The sequence below is a fragment of the Lithobates pipiens genome, unplaced genomic scaffold (genome assembly GCF_037356315.1).
Source record: "Lithobates pipiens isolate NorthernLeopardFrog02 unplaced genomic scaffold, aLitPip1_a1.2 Scaffold_339, whole genome shotgun sequence".
In the NCBI taxonomy this organism is placed as follows: domain Eukaryota; kingdom Metazoa; phylum Chordata; class Amphibia; order Anura; family Ranidae; genus Lithobates; species Lithobates pipiens.
In genome coordinates, this window is record NW_027507802.1 from 50,295 (window position 1) to 71,462 (window position 21,168).

A 21,168-nucleotide genomic window follows, 5' to 3' on the forward strand; every position below is an offset into this window, starting at 1 on the left:
AGAGAGTGTTGGAGGTTCGGACACACATTGTACACACAGAGAGTGTAAGAGAGTGTCGGAGGTTCGGACACACATTGTACACACAGGGAGGGTAAGAGAGTGTTGGAGGTTCGGACACACATTGTACACACAGGGAGGGTAAGAGAGTGTTGGAGGTTCGGACACACATTGTACACACAGGGAGGGTAAGAGAGTGTTGGAGGTTCGGACACACATTGTACACACAGGGAGTGTAAGAGAGTGTTGGAGGTTCGGACACACATTGTACACACAGGGAGTGTAAGAGAGTGTTTGAGGTTCGGACACACATTGTACACACAGGGAGTGTAAGAGAGTGTTGGAGGTTCGGACACACATTGTACACACAGGGTGGGTAAGAGAGTGTTGGAGGGTTCGGACACACATTGTACACACAGGGAGGGTAAGAGAGTGTTGGAGGTTCGGACACACATTGTACACACAGGTTGGGTAAGAGTGTTGGAGGTTCGGACACACATTGTACACACAGGGAGGGTAAGAGAGTGTTGGAGGTTCGGACACACATTGTACACACAGGGAGGGTAAGAGAGTGTTGGAGGTTCGGACACACATTGTACACACAGGGAGGGTAAGAGAGTGTTGGAGGTTCGGACACACATTGTACACACAGGGAGTGTAAGAGAGTGTTTGAGGTTCGGACACACATTGTACACACAGGGAGTGTAAGAGAGTGTTGGAGGTTCGGACACACATTGTACACACAGGGTGGGTAAGAGAGTGTTGGAGGTTGGGACACACATTGTACACACAGGGAGGGTAAGAGAGTGTTGGAGGTTCGGACACACATTGTACACACAGGGAGGGTAAGAGAGTGTTGGAGGTTCAGACACACATTGTACACACAGGGAGTGTAAGAGAGTGTTGGAGGTTCGGACACACATTGTACACACAGGGAGGGTAAGAGAGTGTTGGAGGTTGGGACACACATTGTACACACAGGGAGGGTAAGAGTGTTGGAGGTTGGGACACACATTGTACACACAGGGAGGGTAAGAGAGTGTTGGAGGTTCGGACACACATTGTACACACAGGTTGGGTAAGAGTGTTGGAGGTTCGGACACACACTGTACACACAGGGAGTGTAAGAGAGTGTTGGAGGTTCGGACACACATTGTACACACAGGGAGGGTAAGAGAGTGTTGGAGGTTCAGACACACATTGTACACACAGGGAGTGTAAGAGAGTGTTGGAGGTTCGGACACACATTGTACACACAGGGAGTGTAAGAGAGTGTTGGAGGTTCGGACACACATTGTACACACAGGGAGGGTAAGAGAGTGTTGGAGGTTGGGACACACATTGTACACACAGGGAGGGTAAGAGAGTGTTGGAGGTTCGGACACACATTGTACACACAGGGAGGGTAAGAGTGTTGGAGGTTGGGACACACATTGTACACACAGGGAGGGTAAGAGGAGTGTTGGAGGTTCGGACACACATTGTACACACAGGTTGGGTAAGAGTGTTGGAGGTTCGGACACACATTGTACACACAGGGAGTGTAAGAGAGTGTTGGAGGTTCGGACACACATTGTACACACAGGGAGGGTAAGAGAGTGTTGGAGGTTCGGACACACATTGTACACACAGAGAGGGTAAGAGAGTGTTGGAGGTTCGGACACACATTGTACACACAGGGAGTGTAAGAGAGTGTTGGAGGTTCAGACACACATTGTACACACAGGGAGTGTAAGAGAGTGTTGGAGGTTCGGACACACATTGTACACACAGGGAGGGTAAGAGAGTGTTGGAGGTTGGGACACACATTGTACACACAGGGAGGGTAAGAGTGTTGGAGGTTGGGACACACATTGTACACACAGGGAGGGTAAGAGAGTGTTGGAGGTTCGGACACACATTGTACACACAGGTTGGGTAAGAGTGTTGGAGGTTCGGACACACATTGTACACACAGGGAGTGTAAGAGAGTGTTGGAGGTTCGGACACACATTGTACACACAGGGAGGGTAAGAGAGTGTTGGAGGTTCGGACACACATTGTACACACAGAGAGGGTAAGAGAGTGTTGGAGGTTCGGACACACATTGTACACACAGGGAGGGTAAGAGAGTGTTGGAGGTTCAGACACACATTGTACACACAGGGAGTGTAAGAGAGTGTTGGAGGTTCGGACACACATTGTACACACAGGGAGGGTAAGAGAGTGTTGGAGGTTGGGACACACATTGTACACACAGAGAGGGTAAGAGAGTGTTGGAGGTTCGGACACACATTGTACACACAGGGAGGGTAAGAGAGTGTTGGAGGTTGGGACACACATTGTACACACAGGGAGGGTAAGAGAGTGTTGGAGGTTGGGACACACATTGTACACACAGAGAGGGTAAGAGAGTGTTGGAGGTTCGGACACACATTGTACACACAGGGAGTGTAAGAGAGTGTTGGAGGTTCGGACACACATTGTACACACAGGGAGGGTAAGTGAGTGTTGGAGGTTCGGACACACATTGTACACACAGAGAGGGTAAGAGAGTGTTGGAGGTTCGGACACACATTGTACACACAGGGAGGGTAAGAGAGTGTTGGAGGTTCAGACACACATTGTACACACAGGGAGTGTAAGAGAGTGTTGGAGGTTGGGACACACATTGTACACACAGAGAGGGTAAGAGAGTGTTGGAGGTTCGGACACACATTGTACACACAGGGAGTGTAAGAGAGTGTTGGAGGTTCGGACACACATTGTACACACAGGGAGGGTAAGAGTGTTGGAGGTTGGGACACACATTGTACACACAGGAAGGGTAAGTGAGTGTTGGAGGTTCGGACACACATTGTACACACAGAGAGGGTAAGAGAGTGTTGGAGGTTCGGACACACATTGTACACACAGGAAGGGTAAGTGAGTGTTGGAGGTTCGGACACACATTGTACACACAGGGAGGGTAAGAGAGTGTTGGAGGTTCGGACACACATTGTACACACAGAGAGGGTAAGAGAGTGTTGGAGGTTCGGACACACATTGTACACACAGGAAGGGTAAGTGAGTGTTGGAGGTTCGGACACACATTGTACACACAGGGAGGGTAAGAGAGTGTTGGAGGTTCGGACACACATTGTACACACAGGGAGGGTAAGAGAGTGTTGGAGGTTCGGACACACGTCTAGTTTTTATGACTTGCTATATAATTTGCATGCTGGGAGGTGGGATATACAGGAGACTCCTGCCCACAAAATTTCCACATTTGGTTGAGTGGAAATTAATGGAGGGTGAGTGTGAAGCCGGCGGACTGGGCCGGCGCTTTCCTGGCTGATCACTTCAGTAAAAAAAAAAAAGCCGCACTACTTCTGCCAGAAGTGATCAGCCAGGAAACTGTCAGGAGGATCGCTGGCCGAATCACACAGAGCCCCCGCTCTATCCTGTATATCCCACCCCCAGCACACACATTGCTCTATCCTGTATATCCCACCCCCAGTACACACACATTGGTCTATCCTGTATATCCCACCCCCAGTACACACACATTGGTCTATCCTGTATATCTCACCCCCAGTACACACACATTGGTCTATCCTGTATATCCCACCCCCAGCACACACATTGGTCTATCCTGTATATCCCACCCCCAGTACACACACATTGGTCTATCCTGTATATCCCACCCCCAGCACACACACATTGGTCTATGCTGTATATCCCACCCACAGCGCACACACATTGGTCTATGCTGTATATCCCACCCACAGCGCACACACATTGGTCTATCCTGTATATCCCACCCCCAGCACACACATTGGTCTATCCTGTATATCCCACCCCCAGCACACACACATTGGTCTATCCTGTATATCCCACCCCCAGCACACACACATTGGTCTATCCTGTATATCCCACCCCCAGCACACACACATTGGTCTATGCTGTATATCCCACCCCCAGCACACACACATTGGTCTATCCTGTATATCCCACCCCCAGCACACACACATTGGTCTATGCTGTATATCCCACCCCAGCACACACACATTGGTCTATCCTGTATATCCCACCCCCAGCACACACACATTGGTCTATGCTGTATATCCCACCCCCAGTACACACATTGGTCTATCCTGTATATCCCACCCCCAGCACACACACATTGGTCTATCCTGTATATCCCACCCCCAGCGCACACATTGGTCTATGCTGTATATCCCACCCCCAGCACACACATTGGTCTATGCTGTATATCCCACCCCCAGCACACACACATTGGTCTATCCTGTATATCCCACCCCCAGCGCACACATTGGTCTATCCTGTATATCCCACCCCCGCACACACATTGGTCTATCCTGTATATCCCACCCCCGCACACACATTGGTCTATCCTGTATATCCCACCCCCAGCACACACACATTGGTCTATCCTGTATATCCCACCCCCAGCACACATGGGTCTATCCTGTATATCCCACCCCCAGCACACATTGGTCTATCCTGTATATCCCACCCCCAGCACACATTGGTCTATCCTGTATATCCCACCCCCAGCACACACACTGGTCTATCCTGTATATCCCACCCCCAACACACACATTGGTCTATCCTGTATATCCCACCCCCAGTATACACATTGGTCTATCCTGTATATCCCACCCCCAGTACACACATTGGTCTATCCTGTATATCCCACCCCCAGCGCACACACATTGGTCTATCCTGTATATACCACCCCCAGCACACACACACATTGGTCTATCCTGTATATCCCACCCCCAGCACACACACATTGGTCTATCCTGTATATCCCACCCCCGCACACACACATTGGTCTATCCTGTATATCCCACCCCCGCACACACACATTGGTCTATCCTGTATATCCCACCCCCAGCACACACACATTGGTCTATCCTGTATATCCCACCCCCAGCACACACACATTGGTCTATCCTGTATATCCCACCCCCCAACACACACATTGGTCTATCCTGTATATTCCACCCCCAGTATACACACATTGGTCTATCCTGTATATCCCACCCCCGCACACACACATTGGTCTATCCTGTATATCCCACCCCCAACACACACATTGGTCTATCCCGTATATCCCACCCCCAGTATACACATTGGTCCATCCTGGATATCCCACCCCCAGCACACACATTGGTCTATCCTGTATATCCCACCCCCAACACACACATTGGTCTATCCTGTATATCCCACCCCCAGCACACGCACATTGGTCTATCCTGTATATCCCACCCCCAGTATACACATTGGTCTATCCTGGATATCCCACCCCCAGTATACACATTGGTCTATCCTGGATATCCCACCCCCCGCACACACACTGGTCTATCCTGTATATCCCACCCCCAGTATACACATTGGTCCATCCTGGATATCCCACCCCCAGCAAACACATTGGTCTATCCTGTATATCCCACCCCCAGCACACACACTGGTCTATCCTGTATATCTCACCCCCAACACACACATTGGTCTATCCTGTATATCCCACCCCCAACACACACATTGGTCTATCCTGTATATCTCACCCCCAGCACACACACTGGTCTATCCTGTATATCTCACCCCCAGCACACACATTGGTCTATCCTGGATATCCCACCCCCAGCACACACATTGGTCTATCCTGTATATCCCACCCCCAGTACACACATTGGTCTATCCTGGATATCCCACCCCCAGTATACACATTGGTCTATCCTGGATATCCCACCCCCAGTATACACATTGGTCTATCCTGTATATCCCACCCCCAGTATGCACATTGTATAGACTTCGGATAGGATGGTGGGATATTTTGGGTGTGGCTTAGCAAACCAACTAATTTGCATACCGGAAAGAAAGGGTTTTCTCATTATTCTTCTGTTTCTTCCCCCAGGAGGTGAATGAGAAGTGGTCCGGACTGGGTTATTATTCACGCGGTAGGCGGCTGCAGGAAGGAGCACGGAAGGTGTTTGTTGATATCCTCTCATTTGTCGTTTATTAGAAATATTCCCGGGAAGTTTATCCAGTTTTCTGTCCCCATATCACAGGTGTATAAAAATCAGGACGCCCCCCCCCCCCCCCCGCCCATTCAGTGAACTCTGTGACATGTATGTCAGCTATATATCTCAGCCTGGTAATGGGCCTCAGATGCATCATGGGAAATCAGACCACCTATATACACACACTGAGAAATTTGTTGTCTTTGCAAGTCGCACCCATCCAGAGTTGTGCAACGTTGGGATCTTACAAATGTCAATGGAGCCTCAGTGTATATTTATGGGGTCACCAAAAAATAACATTATAAAAGTGAATAAGGAACAACCTGATATTTTCTAGAGGGGGCGCTGACTGGTCATACTATCCCATATATTTTATATTCATATTATAGAGATGAGTGACAACCAGGGATTTCCTCACTTTGGAGGGATTTCCTCTCACTTCCTGTTTGGGTTATGGGACAGGAAGTGAAGGGAAATCTCCCCGATGGGACACCTGACATGGGTTATAACCCTCCTTTTACTGCATTCAAAATGGAAAAAAAGTTTTTTTGTGTCTGTATTTCTCATTTGAATACAACAGAACATGTAATATCTGCGATTATTCGTTGACATTGTGTGACGTACAGTATCTTACAAAAGAAAGTACACCCCTCAGTCACATTTGTGTAAATCTTTTCATTCCCAAGAGGGTGAAGGCAGTGCTGGAAAATAATGGCGGCCACACAAAATATTGACACTTTGGGCCCAATTTGGAGATTTTCACTTAGGGGTGTACTGACTTTTGTTGCCAGCGGTTTAGACAGTTATTTGAGGGGACAGGAAATTTACACTGTTATACAAGCTGTACACTCACTACTTTACATTGTAGACAAGTGTCATTTCTTCAGTGTTGTCACATGAAAAGAGAGAAGAAATGTCACTGGGGGGTGTACTTACTTTTGTCACATACTGTATGTCTCTCAGCCCTCACTGCATTAATGTGTAATTTGCTGTCTGGCCACTAGGTGGTTCTGGAGTTGGGAGGGAAGATTCCTCGCACTGCAGAAGATTTGCAGCGCCTCCTGCCGGGTGTGGGCAGATACACCGCTGGAGCCATAGCGTCTATCTCTTATGGACAGGTAAATAAACGAAGGTCGTTTCTTCCCTGACCGCTACTAAGATTGGGGACACCGCGGTTCTTTGGACAAGAGATGGTTAAACGCCCCCGGGGACGACTCTGATGCTTCCAATTCTTATTGTGAAGGCTGCCAGACCTCAGACTGATGGCACACACTGCCTCCCAGCTCCTGTGTGTACATAACAGCATCAGCCTAGACTCTGAGCGGTCCACATTTCTCTGTATAGTGAGCCTGGCGTCCATATTAAACGCTTTGAAAGACCTACGTAGGAGCGCCCACCGCACAATGCCGGGAACATGACCGTTAATAATGGATCATGTGGCCTTTTGATTTGCAGCCCGGCTTTTCTAATGCTTCCAGCTGCTGCAGATTGGCAGTTGATGATGGCTGGGGGGGGAGGGGGTCACTCGCACTGCAGATATCTATGATGATAGACTATTGACTATGACTATTATCATGCATTGTAAGTGTGGCTGTATCTGCTCTCCGCAGGTGACGGGTGTTGTCGACGGAAATGTCACCCGCGTCTTGTGCCGGCTGCGCTGCGTTGGAGCGGATTTCACCACGCCGGCCGTCTCTGACGCTCTCTGGTGGGTTTTTCGGGATTCCTGACTTGCCGCCGTTCCGCATCTGATGCGTCTTTGCGGCTGCTCTGCGATCTTCCTCCCATATAATCCTCCGTTCACGTTCTCCGTTCTCTCCAAATTTATTCTCGCACTCAGGAGTTTGGCGAACGGTCTGGTGGACCCGATGCGACCCGGAGACTTCAACCAGGCCATGATGGAGCTGGGGGCCACCGTCTGCACCCCCAAGAAACCGGTGTGCTCGGAGTGCCCACTGCAGAGCCAATGCAGAGCCTATAGAAAGGTAAGGAGGGGGGCCGGGGGGGACCTCACCTCGTCTCCGATTGGCTGCTGGAAACGCTTTATTATCTGAAGACATGTATAGGAGTCACTAGATCTCCTGCAATTAAAGCGGAACTGAAGGCAAAGCTGTTTCATTTTGTGTAGAGTACAGGAGGGTTAGAACCCGTGTCAGGTGTCCCATTGGTGGAAATTTCCCCCCCAAGGGGTTGTAAAGTCTCAGGGTTTGCATTCTATGCATTAAGATGAGAAACCTTCTGTGCTGCAGACCCCCCCCAGACCCCTCTTTTGGATAAATTGATAGCAGTGCAGCCATTGGCTCCCGCTGCTGTCAATCATATCCAGTGACATGGCAGCATTGGGGGGGGGGGCAAGTTCTGCTGTCTGTGTCAATGGACGCAGCAGCGGAACTCGTCAGCGCGCCCGCACGAGTGCCCCCCACTCCGACATTGGAAAACGAGTCTCCGTTGGGGCACCCGATTAAGGGGAGGAGCCAGGAGCGCCAACAGGGCACCCCAGAAGAATAGGACCGGGGCCGCTCTGTGCAAAACCCTTACACAGAGCAGTTAAAGAGGAGTTTCCCTTAAAAAAAAAAAAAAAAAAAAAGTCAGCAGCTACAAATACTGCAGCTTTTAATAATCGGACACTTACCCGTCCCGGGTTCCAACGATGCAGGGGAACGAAGCCTCGCTCATCCCCCCCCCCCACCTCCTTTTCACAGCCGGGCACCCACTGCGCACGCGCGAGCGGCGCCTCGCACTGTGATTGGCCGCGCAGTCGTCTGGGACCTGTCATGTGTCTCAGATGACTGACAGGAGGGAGGGGCGGAGCTGAGCCCTTCCTGCGCCAAGGGGTGGTGACGTCAGGAGCCCAGGCACTGAAGGAGGCAGACTACGAGGGACCCCCTAGCAACAGCCATTTAGAGGCGAGTTAAAAAAAAATGTGGGAATATTTTTTTTTTTTTTTTTTTTTTAGGAATTTTAAGCATTTTTTTATTTGTGTGTGTGGAACACCACTTTAAGTGTAACGTGTTTGTTATTTAAAAAAAAAAAAAAAAAAAAAAAAAACTTTACAAACACTTTTACTTCCTGTCTCCAAGCCATAAATCCTGCTAGAACTTGTGTCCACGTTAGGAGATTTCCCCTCTATTTCTGTTCTGGTGACAACCCAAAATTAGGGATCTTCTTTTTACTCTCAGGGCTGGTTCAGGCCACAAAAAAATCACTCCAGATCCCTTCCGGATGTGTTTCTGCATGCGTGTTTTTAATGCGTTTGGTGCATTTTTGCATGCGTTTCTGGATGCATCCTAGATGCTTTTTTTTTGGTTTTATTTTCACTGTACTGGGGTCCGGTGTGTGTTTTGATGCTTTTTGCCACGTTCCACTGCAGTCCAGTGCAGGAAAAATGCAGCATATTCTACTTTTTTTTTAATTTTCTTTCTGGAACTGACCGCACTGGTGGGATCTATGCCATTTGGAAACCATACAACCTACTTTCCATGCATTTTATGCAGGAAAAAAAAAACGCACTACATGTGATGTAAACTGGCCCTCAGTGATATCAGTAAACAGGACAAATAGAGACGGGGACACAGACATTAATAAACACCTGACAGGGGGTCTCAACTCTCTCCACCCCCCCCCCCCCAAAAAAAAATTGCCTTTTTAGTAATAATTTAATGTTTAAACATGGCAGTGACAGTCTCATTTACTTAAGCAATTTGTTTTGCCGAGGCCGCTCCCTCTCTGACCAATGGGGAACTTCGGGGGAAAACCTGAAATATGGAGAGAAAATAAAGAGAGGGGGTGGAGCAACAGAAGAATGAAGCAGTAAGGCGCTTGGATATAAAGGATTAATTTTATCTTTATTAATTCCAGGTATGGATATTATTACATAGTTACATTTTCCCAGCTGGACCAACTTTGTATAGACTGTACCTGTGGGATCAATCCCTCTATACCAGGGGTCTCAAGCTGGCGGCCCTCCAGCTGTTGCGGAACTACAAGTCCCATCATGCCTCTGCCTATGGGAGTCAGGCTTGTAACTGTTCAGCCTTGCTGTGCCTCATGAGAATTGTAGTTCTGCAACAGCTGGAGGGCCGCCGGTTACAGACCCCCCTGCTCTAGAGGCTGGAATAGGCACCACTACTACTACACTGATCTCCCCCAACTTCCGGGACCCATGCTGAGCAGCTGCCTCTCTGTATTGTAAATACAGGTTGTCAACCGCTTGGCATGGGCACCACTTAGAGAATGCTTTGTGTTATTGTCAATGAATGCAAAGCGTTCTCTGATTGGACGAGGTGGTGAGCATTATGTCATCACCCTGCCTCTCCACTTCATCCAGTCAGAGAACACTTCGCATGGGCTGAGAAATGGCAAAGCTTTCTATGAATGACGCCCCCGCACCGAGCAGCCCGACCTCCTGTGTTCACAATGCAGCTAGGCAGTCGCTCAGCACAGGACATGGAAGCCAGTAGAGATCACTGTAATAGCGGTGTAGTAGAGGTGTAGTAGAGGTGTAGTAGCAGTTTCTATACAGTGATTTCCAGCTTCTAGTGGATCCCACAGGTATGCTATATACATAGTTGGTCCGAACTGAAACAATGTAACTCATAATATATCACACCTGAAATTCTTCTTTATAGTTTGGTGTCAGAACATTTCAGTGCTTTCCAAACCCGCCTTCCTCAGAGCTACTGGCTGCAATCAGTGCCAATAGAAGTCCATTGGGGGTTCTGACATTCAGATTACACACCAGCGTTGGGCCTCTCGCTGCATGAATATGGCGTTAGGTCATCAAGTGAGATCGTCTCTATTTTAGTATTGTGTGGAGTCAGGCTGACTTACCTGTCTGTTGTAGGTGGAGCAGGATTCTGCATCGGCTGTCAGTAAGCTTGTGAAGAAAAGAGCTGACAGTCAGCCTGCGATCCCCCCTGACATCGAGGAATGTGGTGAGTGCGATCGATGGAAGCTGCCGTCCAAAGCTGCATTGTCATTTCTGAGATATATATATATTATTGTTAAACTTTAGAACAAAAAGACAATAACATGTCTGAGATCATTTCTAACCACCTTGACAGTCTCCCTCCAGAATGGACTTTTGCTAAAACTGATTATTTTTAATAAATCTTGTTTTATTAAAAACAATGATAAAGACCAAGTGATGTAAGGACTCTGTGGAAAGACCTCTGATGTGATGGGGGACCTCTGATGTGATGGAGGGACCTCTGATGTGATGGGAGGACCTCTGATGTGATGGGAGGACCTCTGATGTGATGGGGGGGGGGCTCTGATGTGATGGGGAGACCTCTGATGTGATGGGGGGACCTCTGATGTGATGGGGGGACCTCTGATGTGATGGGAGGACCTCTGATGTGATGGGAGGACCTCTGATGTGATGGGAGGACCTCTGATGTGATGGGAGGACCTCTGATGTGATGGGAGGACCTCTGATGTGATGGGAGGACCTCTGATGTGATGGGGGGGCCTCTGATGTGATGGAGGGACCTCTGATATGATGGGAGGACCTCTTATGTGATGGGGGGACCTCTGATGTGATGGGAGGACCTCTGGTGTGATGGGAGGACCTCTGATGTGATGGGAGGACCTCTGATATGATGGGAGGACCTCTGATATGATGGGAGGACCTCTTATGTGATGGGAGGACCTCTGATGTGATGGGAGGACCTCTGATGTGATGGGGGGACCTCTGATGTGATGGGGGGACCTCTGATGTGATGGGGGACCTCTGATGTGATGGGAGGACCTCTGATGTGATGGGAGGACCTCTGATGTGATGGGGGGGACCTCTGATGTGATGGGGGGGACCTCTGATGTGATGGGGGGACCTCTGATGTGATGGGGAGGACCTCTGATGTGATGGGGGGCCTCTGATGATAGTGGGGGACCTCTGATGTGATAGGGAGGACCTCTGATGTGATAGGGGGACCTCTGATGTGATAGGGGGGACCTCTGATGTGATGGGGGGACCTCTGATGTGATGGGGGGACCTCTGATGTGATGGGGGGACCTCTGATGTTATGGAGGGACCTCTGATGTGATGGAGGGACCTCTGATGTGATGGGAGGACCTCTGATGTGATGGGGGGACCTCTGATGTGATGGGGGGACCTCTGATGTGATGGAGGGACCTCTGATGTGATGGAGGGACCTCTGATGTGATGGGGGACCTCTGATGTGATGGGGGGCCTCTGATGATAGTGGGGGACCTCTGATGTGATAGGGAGGACCTCTGATGTGATGGGGGGGTGGGGCTCTGATGTGATGGGGGGGCTCTGATGTGATGGGAGGGACCTCTGATGTGATGGGGGGACCTCTGATGTGATGGGGGACCTCTGATGTGATGGGAGGACCTCTGATGTGATGGGGGGACCTCTGATGTGATGAGGGACCTCTGATGTGATGGAGGGACCTCTGATGTGATGGGGGGACCTCTGATGTGATGGGGGACCTCTGATGTGATGGGGGGACCTCTGATGTGATGGGGGGACCTCTGATGTGATGGGGGGACCTCTGATGTGATGGGGGGACCTCTGATGTGATGGGGGGACCTCTGATGTGATGGGGGGACCTCTGATGTGATGGGGGGACCTCTGATGTGATGGGGGGACCTCTGATGTGATGGGAGGACCTCTGATGTGATGGGGGGACCTCTGATGTGATGGGGGGACCTCTGATGTGATGGGGGGACCTCTGATGTGATGGGGGAGATGTGATGGGGGACCTCTGATGTGATGGGAGGGACCTCTTATGTGATGGGAGGACCTCTGATGTGATGGAGGGACCTCTGATGTGATGGGGGGACCTCTGATGTGATGGGAGGACTCTTATGTGATGGGAGGACCTCTGATGTGATGGGGGGGGTGGAGGGACCTCTGATGTGATGGGGGGACCTCTGATGTGATGGGGGGACCTCTGATGTGATGGGGGGACCTCTGATGTGATGGAGGGACCTCTGATGTGATGGAGGGACCTCTGATGTGATGGGGGGACCTCAGATGTGATGGAGGGACCTCTGATGTTCTGATGTGATGGGAGGACCTCTGATGTGATGGGGGGGGGGCTCTGATGTGATGGAGGGACCTCTGATGTGATAGGAGGACCTCTGATGTGATGGGAGGACCTCTGATGTGATGGGGGGACCTCTGATGTGATGGGGGGACCTCTGATGTGATGGAGGGACCTCTGATGTGATGGGGGGACCTCTGATGTGATGGGGGGACCTCTGATGTGATGGGGAGGACCTCTGATGTGATGGGGAGGACCTCTGATGTGATGGGGGGACCTCTGATGTGATGGGGGGCCTCTGATGATAGTGGGGGACCTCTGATGTGATAGGGAGGACCTCTGATGTGATGGGGGGGGGCTCTGATGTGATGGGGGGACCTCTGATGTGATGGGGAGGACCTCTGATGTGATGGGGGGCCTCTGATGATAGTGGGGGACCTCTGATGTGATAGGGAGGACCTCTGATGTGATGGGGGGACCTCTGATGTGATGGGGGGACCTCTGATGTGATGGGGGGACCTCTGATGTGATGGGGGGACCTCTGATGTGATGGGAGGACCTCTGATGTGATGGGGGGACCTCTGATGTGATGGGGGGGACCTCTGATGTGATGGGAGGACCTCTGATGTGATGGAGGGACCTCTGATGTGATGGGGGGACCTCTGATGTGATGGGGGGACCTCTGATGTGATGGGAGGACCTCTGATGTGATGGAGGGACCTCTGATGTGATGGGGGGACCTCTGATGTGATGGGGGGACCTCTGATGTGATGGGGGGACCTCTGATGTGATGGGAGGACCTCTTATGTGATGGGAGGACCTCTGATGTGATGGGGGGGGGGGGCTCTGATGTGATGGAGGGACCTCTGATGTGATGGGGGGACCTCTGATGTGATGGGAGGACCTCTGATGTGATGGAGGGACCTCTGATGTGATGGAGGGACCTCTGATGTGATGGGGGGACCTCTGATGTGATGGGGGGACCTCTGATGTGATGGGGGGACCTCTGATGTGATGGGAGGACCTCTTATGTGATGGGAGGACCTCTGATGTGATGGGGGGGGGGGGGCTCTGATGTGATGGAGGGACCTCTGATGTGATGGGGGGACCTCTGATGTGATGGGAGGACCTCTTATGTGATGGGAGGACCTCTGATGTGATGGGGGGGGGGGCTCTGATGTGATGGAGGGACCTCTGATGTGATGGGGGGACCTCTGATGTGATGGGGGGGGGGCTCTGATGTGATGGAGGGACCTCTGATGTGATGGGGGGACCTCTGATGTGATGGGGGGGGGGCTCTGATGTGATGGAGGGACCTCTGATGTGATGGGGGGACCTCTGATGTGATGGGGGGGGGGCTCTGATGTGATGGGGGGACCTCTGATGTGATGGGGGGACCTCTGATGTGATGGGGGGACCTCTGATGTGATGGAGGGACCTCTGATGTGATGGGGGGACCTCAGATGTGATGGAGGGACCTCTGATGTTCTGATGTGATGGGAGGACCTCTGATGTGATGGGGGGGGGGCTCTGATGTGATGGAGGGACCTCTGATGTGATAGGAGGACCTCTGATGTGATGGGAGGACCTCTGAAGTGATGGGGGGACCTCTGATGTGATGGGGGGACCTCTGATGTGATGGAGGGACCTCTGATGTGATGGGGGGACCTCTGATGTGATGGGGGGACCTCTGATGTGATGGGGAGGACCTCTGATGTGATGGGGAGGACCTCTGATGTGATGGGGGGACCTCTGATGTGATGGGGGGCCTCTGATGATAGTGGGGGACCTCTGATGTGATAGGGAGGACCTCTGATGTGATGGGGGGGGGGGCTCTGATGTGATGGGGGGACCTCTGATGTGATGGGGAGGACCTCTGATGTGATGGGGAGGACCTCTGATGTGATGGGGGGCCTCTGATGATAGTGGGGGACCTCTGATGTGATGGGGGGACCTCTGATGTGATGGGGGGACCTCTGATGTGATGGAGGGACCTCTGATGTGATGGGGGGACCTCTGATGTGATGGGAGGACCTCTGATGTGATGGAGGGACCTCTGATGTGATGGGGGGACCTCTGATGTGATGGGGGGACCTCTGATGTGATGGGGGGACCTCTGATATGATGGGAGGACCTCTTATGTGATGGGAGGACCTCTGATGTGATGGGGGGGGGGGGCTCTGATGTGATGGAGGGACCTCTGATGTGATGGGGGGACCTCTGATGTGATGGGAGGACCTCTTATGTGATGGGAGGACCTCTGATGTGATGGGGGGGGGGGGCTCTGATGTGATGGAGGGACCTCTGATGTGATGGGGGGACCTCTGATGTGATGGGGGGGGGGGGCTCTGATGTGATGGAGGGACCTCTGATGTGATGGGGGGACCTCTGATGTGATGGGGGGACCTCTGATGTGATGGGGGGACCTCTGATGTGATGGGGGGACCTCAGATGTGATGGAGGGACCTCTGATGTTCTGATGTGATGGGAGGACCTCTGATGTGATGGGGGGACCTCTGATGTGATAGGAGGACCTCTGATGTGATGGGAGGACCTCTGAAGTGATGGGGGGACCTCTGATGTGATGGGGGGACCTCTGATGTGATGGAGGGACCTCTGATGTGATGGGGGGACCTCTGATGTGATGGGGAGGACCTCTGATGTGATGGGGAGGACCTCTGATGTGATGGGGGGACCTCTGATGTGATGGGGGGCCTCTGATGATAGTGGGGGACCTCTGATGTGATAGGGAGGACCTCTGATGTGATGGGGGGGGGCTCTGATGTGATGGGGGGGGGGCTCTGATGTGATGGGAGGACCTCTGATGTGATGGGGGGACCTCTGATGTGATGGGGGACCTCTGATGTGATGGGGGGACCTCTGATGTGATGGAGGGACCTCTGATGTGATGGGGGGACCTCTGATGTGATGGGGGGACCTCTGATGTGATGGGGGGACCTCTGATGTGATGGAGGGACCTCTGATGTTCTGATGTGATGGGAGGACCTCTGATGTGATGGGGGGACCTCTGATGTGATGGGGGGACCTCTGATGTGATGGGGGGACCTCTGATGTAATGGGGGGACCTCTGATGTGATGGGGGGACCTCTGATGTGATGGAGGGACCTCTGATGTGATGGGGGGACCTCTGATGTGATGGGGGGACCTCTGATGTGATGGGGGGACCTCTGATGTGATGGGGGGACCTCTGATGTGATGGAGGGACCTCTGATGTGATGGGGGACCTCTGATGTGATGGGGGGACCTCTGATGTGATGGGGGGACCTCTGATGTGATGGGGGGGGGGGCTCTGATGTGATGGAGGGACCTCTGATGTGATGGGGGGACCTCTGATGTGATGGGAGGACCTCTTATGTGATGGGAGGACCTCTGATGTGATGGGGGGGGCTCTGATGTGATGGAGGGACCTCTGATGTGATGGGGGGACCTCTGATGTGATGGGGGGGGGGGCTCTGATGTGATGGAGGGACCTCTGATGTGATGGGGGGACCTCTGATGTGATGGGGGGGGGGCTCTGATGTGATGGAGGGACCTCTGATGTGATGGGGGGACCTCTGATGTGATGGGGGGGGGCTCTGATGTGATGGGGGGACCTCTGATGTGATGGGGGGACCTCTGATGTGATGGGGGGACCTCTGATGTGATGGAGGGACCTCTGATGTGATGGGGGGACCTCAGATGTGATGGAGGGACCTCTGATGTTCTGATGTGATGGGAGGACCTCTGATGTGATGGGGGGGGGGGCTCTGATGTGATGGAGGGACCTCTGATGTGATAGGAGGACCTCTGATGTGATGGGAGGACCTCTGAAGTGATGGGGGGACCTCTGATGTGATGGGGGGACCTCTGATGTGATGGAGGGACCTCTGATGTGATGGGGGGACCTCTGATGTGATGGGGGGACCTCTGATGTGATGGGGAGGACCTCTGATGTGATGGGGAGGACCTCTGATGTGATGGGGGGACCTCTGATGTGATGGGGGGCCTCTGATGATAGTGGGGGACCTCTGATGTGATAGGGAGGACCTCTGATGTGATGGGGGGGGGGCTCTGATGTGATGGGGGGACCTCTGATGTGATGGGGAGGACCTCTGATGTGATGGGGAGGACCTCTGATGTGATGGGGGGCCTCTGATGATAGTGGGGGACCTCTGATGTGATGGGGGGACCTCTGATGTGATGGGGGGACCTCTGATGTGATGGAGGGACCTCTGATGTGATGGGGGGACCTCTGATGTGATGGGGGGACCTCTGATGTGATGGGAGGACCTCTGATGTGATGGGAGGGACCTCTGATGTGATGGGGGGACCTCTGATGTGATGGGGGGACCTCTGATGTGATGGGGGGACCTCTGATATGATGGGAGGACCTCTTATGTGATGGGAGGACCTCTGATGTGATGGGGGGGGGGGCTCTGATGTGATGGAGGGACCTCTGATGTGATGGGGGGACCTCTGATGTGATGGGAGGACCTCTTATGTGATGGGAGGACCTCTGATGTGATGGGGGGGGGGGCTCTGATGTGATGGGGGGGGGGGCTCTGATGTGATGGAGGGACCTCTGATGTGATGGGGGGGGGGCTCTGATGTGATGGAGGGACCTCTGATGTGATGGGGGGACCTCTGATGTGATGGGGGGACCTCTGATGTGATGGGGGGACCTCTGATGTGATGGAGGGACCTCTGATGTGATGGGGGGACCTCAGATGTGATGGAGGGACCTCTGATGTTCTGATGTGATGGGAGGACCTCTGATGTGATGGGGGGACCTCTGATGTTATAGGAGGACCTCTGATGTGATGGGAGGACCTCTGAAGTGATGGGGGGACCTCTGATGTGATTGGAGGGACCTCTGATGTGATGGGGGGGACCTCTGATGTGATGGGGAGGACCTCTGATGTGATGGGGAGGACCTCTGATGTGATGGGGGGACCTCTGATGTGATGGGGGGCCTCTGATGATAGTGGGGGACCTCTGATGTGATGGGGGGGGCTCTGATGTGATGGGGGGGGGGCTCTGATGTGATGGGAGGACCTCTGATGTGATGGGGGGACCTCTGATGTGATGGGGGACCTCTGATGTGATGGGGGGACCTCTGATGTGATGGAGGGACCTCTGATGTGATGGGGGGACCTCTGATGTGATGGGGGGACTCTGATGTGATGGGGGGACCTCTGATGTGATGGAGGGACCTCTGATGTTCTGATGTGATGGGAGGACCTCTGATGTGATGGGGGGACCTCTGATGTGATGGGGGGACCTCTGATGTGATGGGGGGACCTCTGATGTGATGGAGGGACCTCTGATGTGATGGAGGGACCTCTGATGTGATGGGGGGACCTCTGATGTGAAGTTAAGGCACACGTCATCCTCAGGCTTACCATTATCTTTTATTTTTTTTACATTTTACCCCGGGGGGAGGGGGGGGGGTCTCCAGATTTTGTAAGCTTTTAAAGGGTACTGCCTCTGAGTGACAGTGGAGCCCCCTGGTTGTAATAAGGGGCTTCTCTGGGTGACCCTCTATTTTCTCTCCCTTGCAGGCCCCTCCTGTCCTCTGTGCATCCCATCATGTGACTCGTGGGACCGGGCTCTGGGCGTGGCAAACTTTCCCCGCAAATCTGCCAAGAAAGCGCCTCGGGTGGAGCGCACGCTGACCTGCGTAGTGGAGAGACGAGGCGGGCCGGGCGAGGCCGAGTACTTCTTATTACAGAGACCTCAGACAGGTACAAACCAATCAGAACTGCAGAATTCAAAGGACAGGTACAGGAAAGAGGTAGGGGGGGGGGGGTGTTTATAAAAGGGGTGGGCTCTGACACCCTCATCCCTAATTGTCTTATACAAATCCGTATTCTTGGTCAGAGAATTATATCGGTGTCGGGGGCTCCTAATATACACATTCTGGTTCTGACTTTAATGACACAATCGATATTGAATACTAAAAAAAGGGGGGGAATTGGGGAACTTGGGACTTTGAGTGAAGCCATGGCTGGGTAAAGTCATGTGCCTCCATCCCTATCATCTGGAAATAAAAGCTTCACCGCGGCAGGGGCGGCGGTGATGCAAAAAGAAAAAAGTGGGGACTTTAAATGAAGCTCAGGATGACAAAAATGAGTAAAATGGTGGAAAATAAGGATTTAATAATGCGTGAAAAACAAGTTTACATACAATTCATTCCATGTATACAAAAATGCGCCCATAACATGGTGTCAATCTGCAACCAGGCAATAATTGATAATAACATATTTACAACCATTAATATTCAGAGTAAAAATAAAGGGGACCACCATACTCATAGTTGGATACAAATGTTAAGATAATAGCATCTGTACTGTCAATAGGCTCAAAAACCCAAATATGTTGGAAGAAGTATAACACATATCATGATGGTTATGTAGTTCATACGTCAGTAGCTCGACGCGTTTCGCGGCTTTAAACCGCTCTTCAGGAGCAGACATGTAAGATATCTGCAATAGGAAAATATTTGTAGGTAAGTATATTAAATCAGGGTAGGGGGGGATGGATAAGGCCCCCAAAAATCCGTATAAGACAAAAATGGCTTACAAATATGTGTGCACTGGAAGGCAGGGCGCCAAAGACCCCAGGCCACCCCAGAGCATCGGTGTCGGGAGCCGAGAGGGCATGTATAGGGCGGCGATCATCACAGGCAGGCGTCCGGGCGAGCTCCAAGCACCCCTAGTGTGAATGTGAGAACTGGTGAGGTGTGGTGAAAACAATAATTGAAAACAAAAAACAAAAAACAAACCACGTGAAGGGTGAGTGTGTGGGGTGTGAGACCAGTGGATAAGGGTTAGTAAGAAAAGTGATGAATGTGAAAGTGAGGAAATGAAATCCAAACAGAAGTGACGGTGGAAGACCATGGTAAGAGGTCATCACCGAAACATTCAATGGATAAAGAGTTAAATGAATAAATATTAATGGTTGTAAATATGTTATTATCAATTATTGCCTGGTTGCAGATTGACACCATGTTATGGGCGCATTTTTGTATACATGGAATGAATTGTATGTAAACTTGTTTTTCACGCATTATTAAATCCTTATTTTCCACCATTTTACTCATTTTTGTCATCCTGAGCTTCATTTAAAGTCCCACTTTTTTCTTTTTGCATCACCGCCGCCCCCTGCCGCGGTGAAGCTTTTATTTCCACAATCGATATTGAAGTGAGGATCAGGATGAGGACCCAAGACCATGGATCTTCAAAATAAACATGGCCGCCCATATTTTAGTCTTCAGAGGTCCACTTTAAGCCTTGAGCTGTATACATGAAGCACAGCCTCTTCCTTTTCCTGGTGATCTGGGAACCCCGGCTGGGGATGGAAGAGGGAGGGGTTCCCAGACACACCCACTGCCGCCCCTCGCTCTTCATAGCCTTGACGCTCTTCTTTGGTTTGGTATTGTAGGTCTGCTGGCGGGAATGTGGGAGTTTCCCAGCATGCTCCTGGAGAAGGATTGCACAGAGAAGGAGCGGCGGGAGATTTTATGCAGCCGCCTCCAAGAGCTCATCAGTCCCGAGATATCCGGGAAGGAGCTGCGGTCCCGTTGGAGAGGTGAGGAGAGCTGCAATGTGGTGCAGTGCAAGGGGTCTGTATGTATCCCCCCACCAAACACACAGTCTGTATGGAGTTCAGCCTTACAGTGTGCTGGGAAATATTAGATTGTAAGCTCATCGGGGGGAAAGCTACTGATGTAAATACCTGATATCAATAACACATTTATTTATTGTTCATTTATATATAGCTCTGACATATACCGCAGTGCTGTACAGAGATCACTGAGCCAATCACATCAGTCTCTGTACAGTGGAGCTTACACTCTAATGTCCCCTCCCCCACAGTCACATCAGTCTCTGTACAGAGGAGCTTACACTCTAATGTCCCCTCCCCCACAGTCACATCAGTCTCTGTACAGAGGAGCTTACACTCTAATGTCCCCTCCCCCACAGTCACATCAGTCTCTGTACAGAGGAGCTTACACTCTAATGTCCCCCCCCCCCCCCACAGTCACATCAGTCTCTGTACAGAGGAGCTTACACTCTAATGTCCCCCCTCCCCCCACAGTCACATCAGTCTCTGTACAGAGGAGCTTAACATTCTAATGAATGTTACATTTT

At 51.6% G+C, this 21,168-nt stretch overlaps 1 protein-coding gene across 3 annotated transcripts in view; it reads left to right on the forward strand.

The window, feature by feature from the left end:
* Positions 1 to 20,591, forward strand: part of LOC143955158 (adenine DNA glycosylase-like) — a gene marked incomplete at its 3' end in the record, with an annotated part of 34,469 nt that extends 13,878 nt beyond the window's left edge. For all 3 annotated transcript variants that reach the window (XM_077465250.1, XM_077465251.1, XM_077465252.1), the window contains 7 exon segments: positions 5,900 to 5,971; positions 7,010 to 7,123; positions 7,616 to 7,713; positions 7,846 to 7,990; positions 10,849 to 10,939; positions 18,577 to 18,759; positions 20,459 to 20,591. In XM_077465250.1, coding sequence (XP_077321376.1) covers positions 5,900 to 5,971; positions 7,010 to 7,123; positions 7,616 to 7,713; positions 7,846 to 7,990; positions 10,849 to 10,939; positions 18,577 to 18,759; positions 20,459 to 20,591 — 836 coding nt within the window.
* Positions 20,592 to 21,168: the final 577 nt, after the last annotated feature.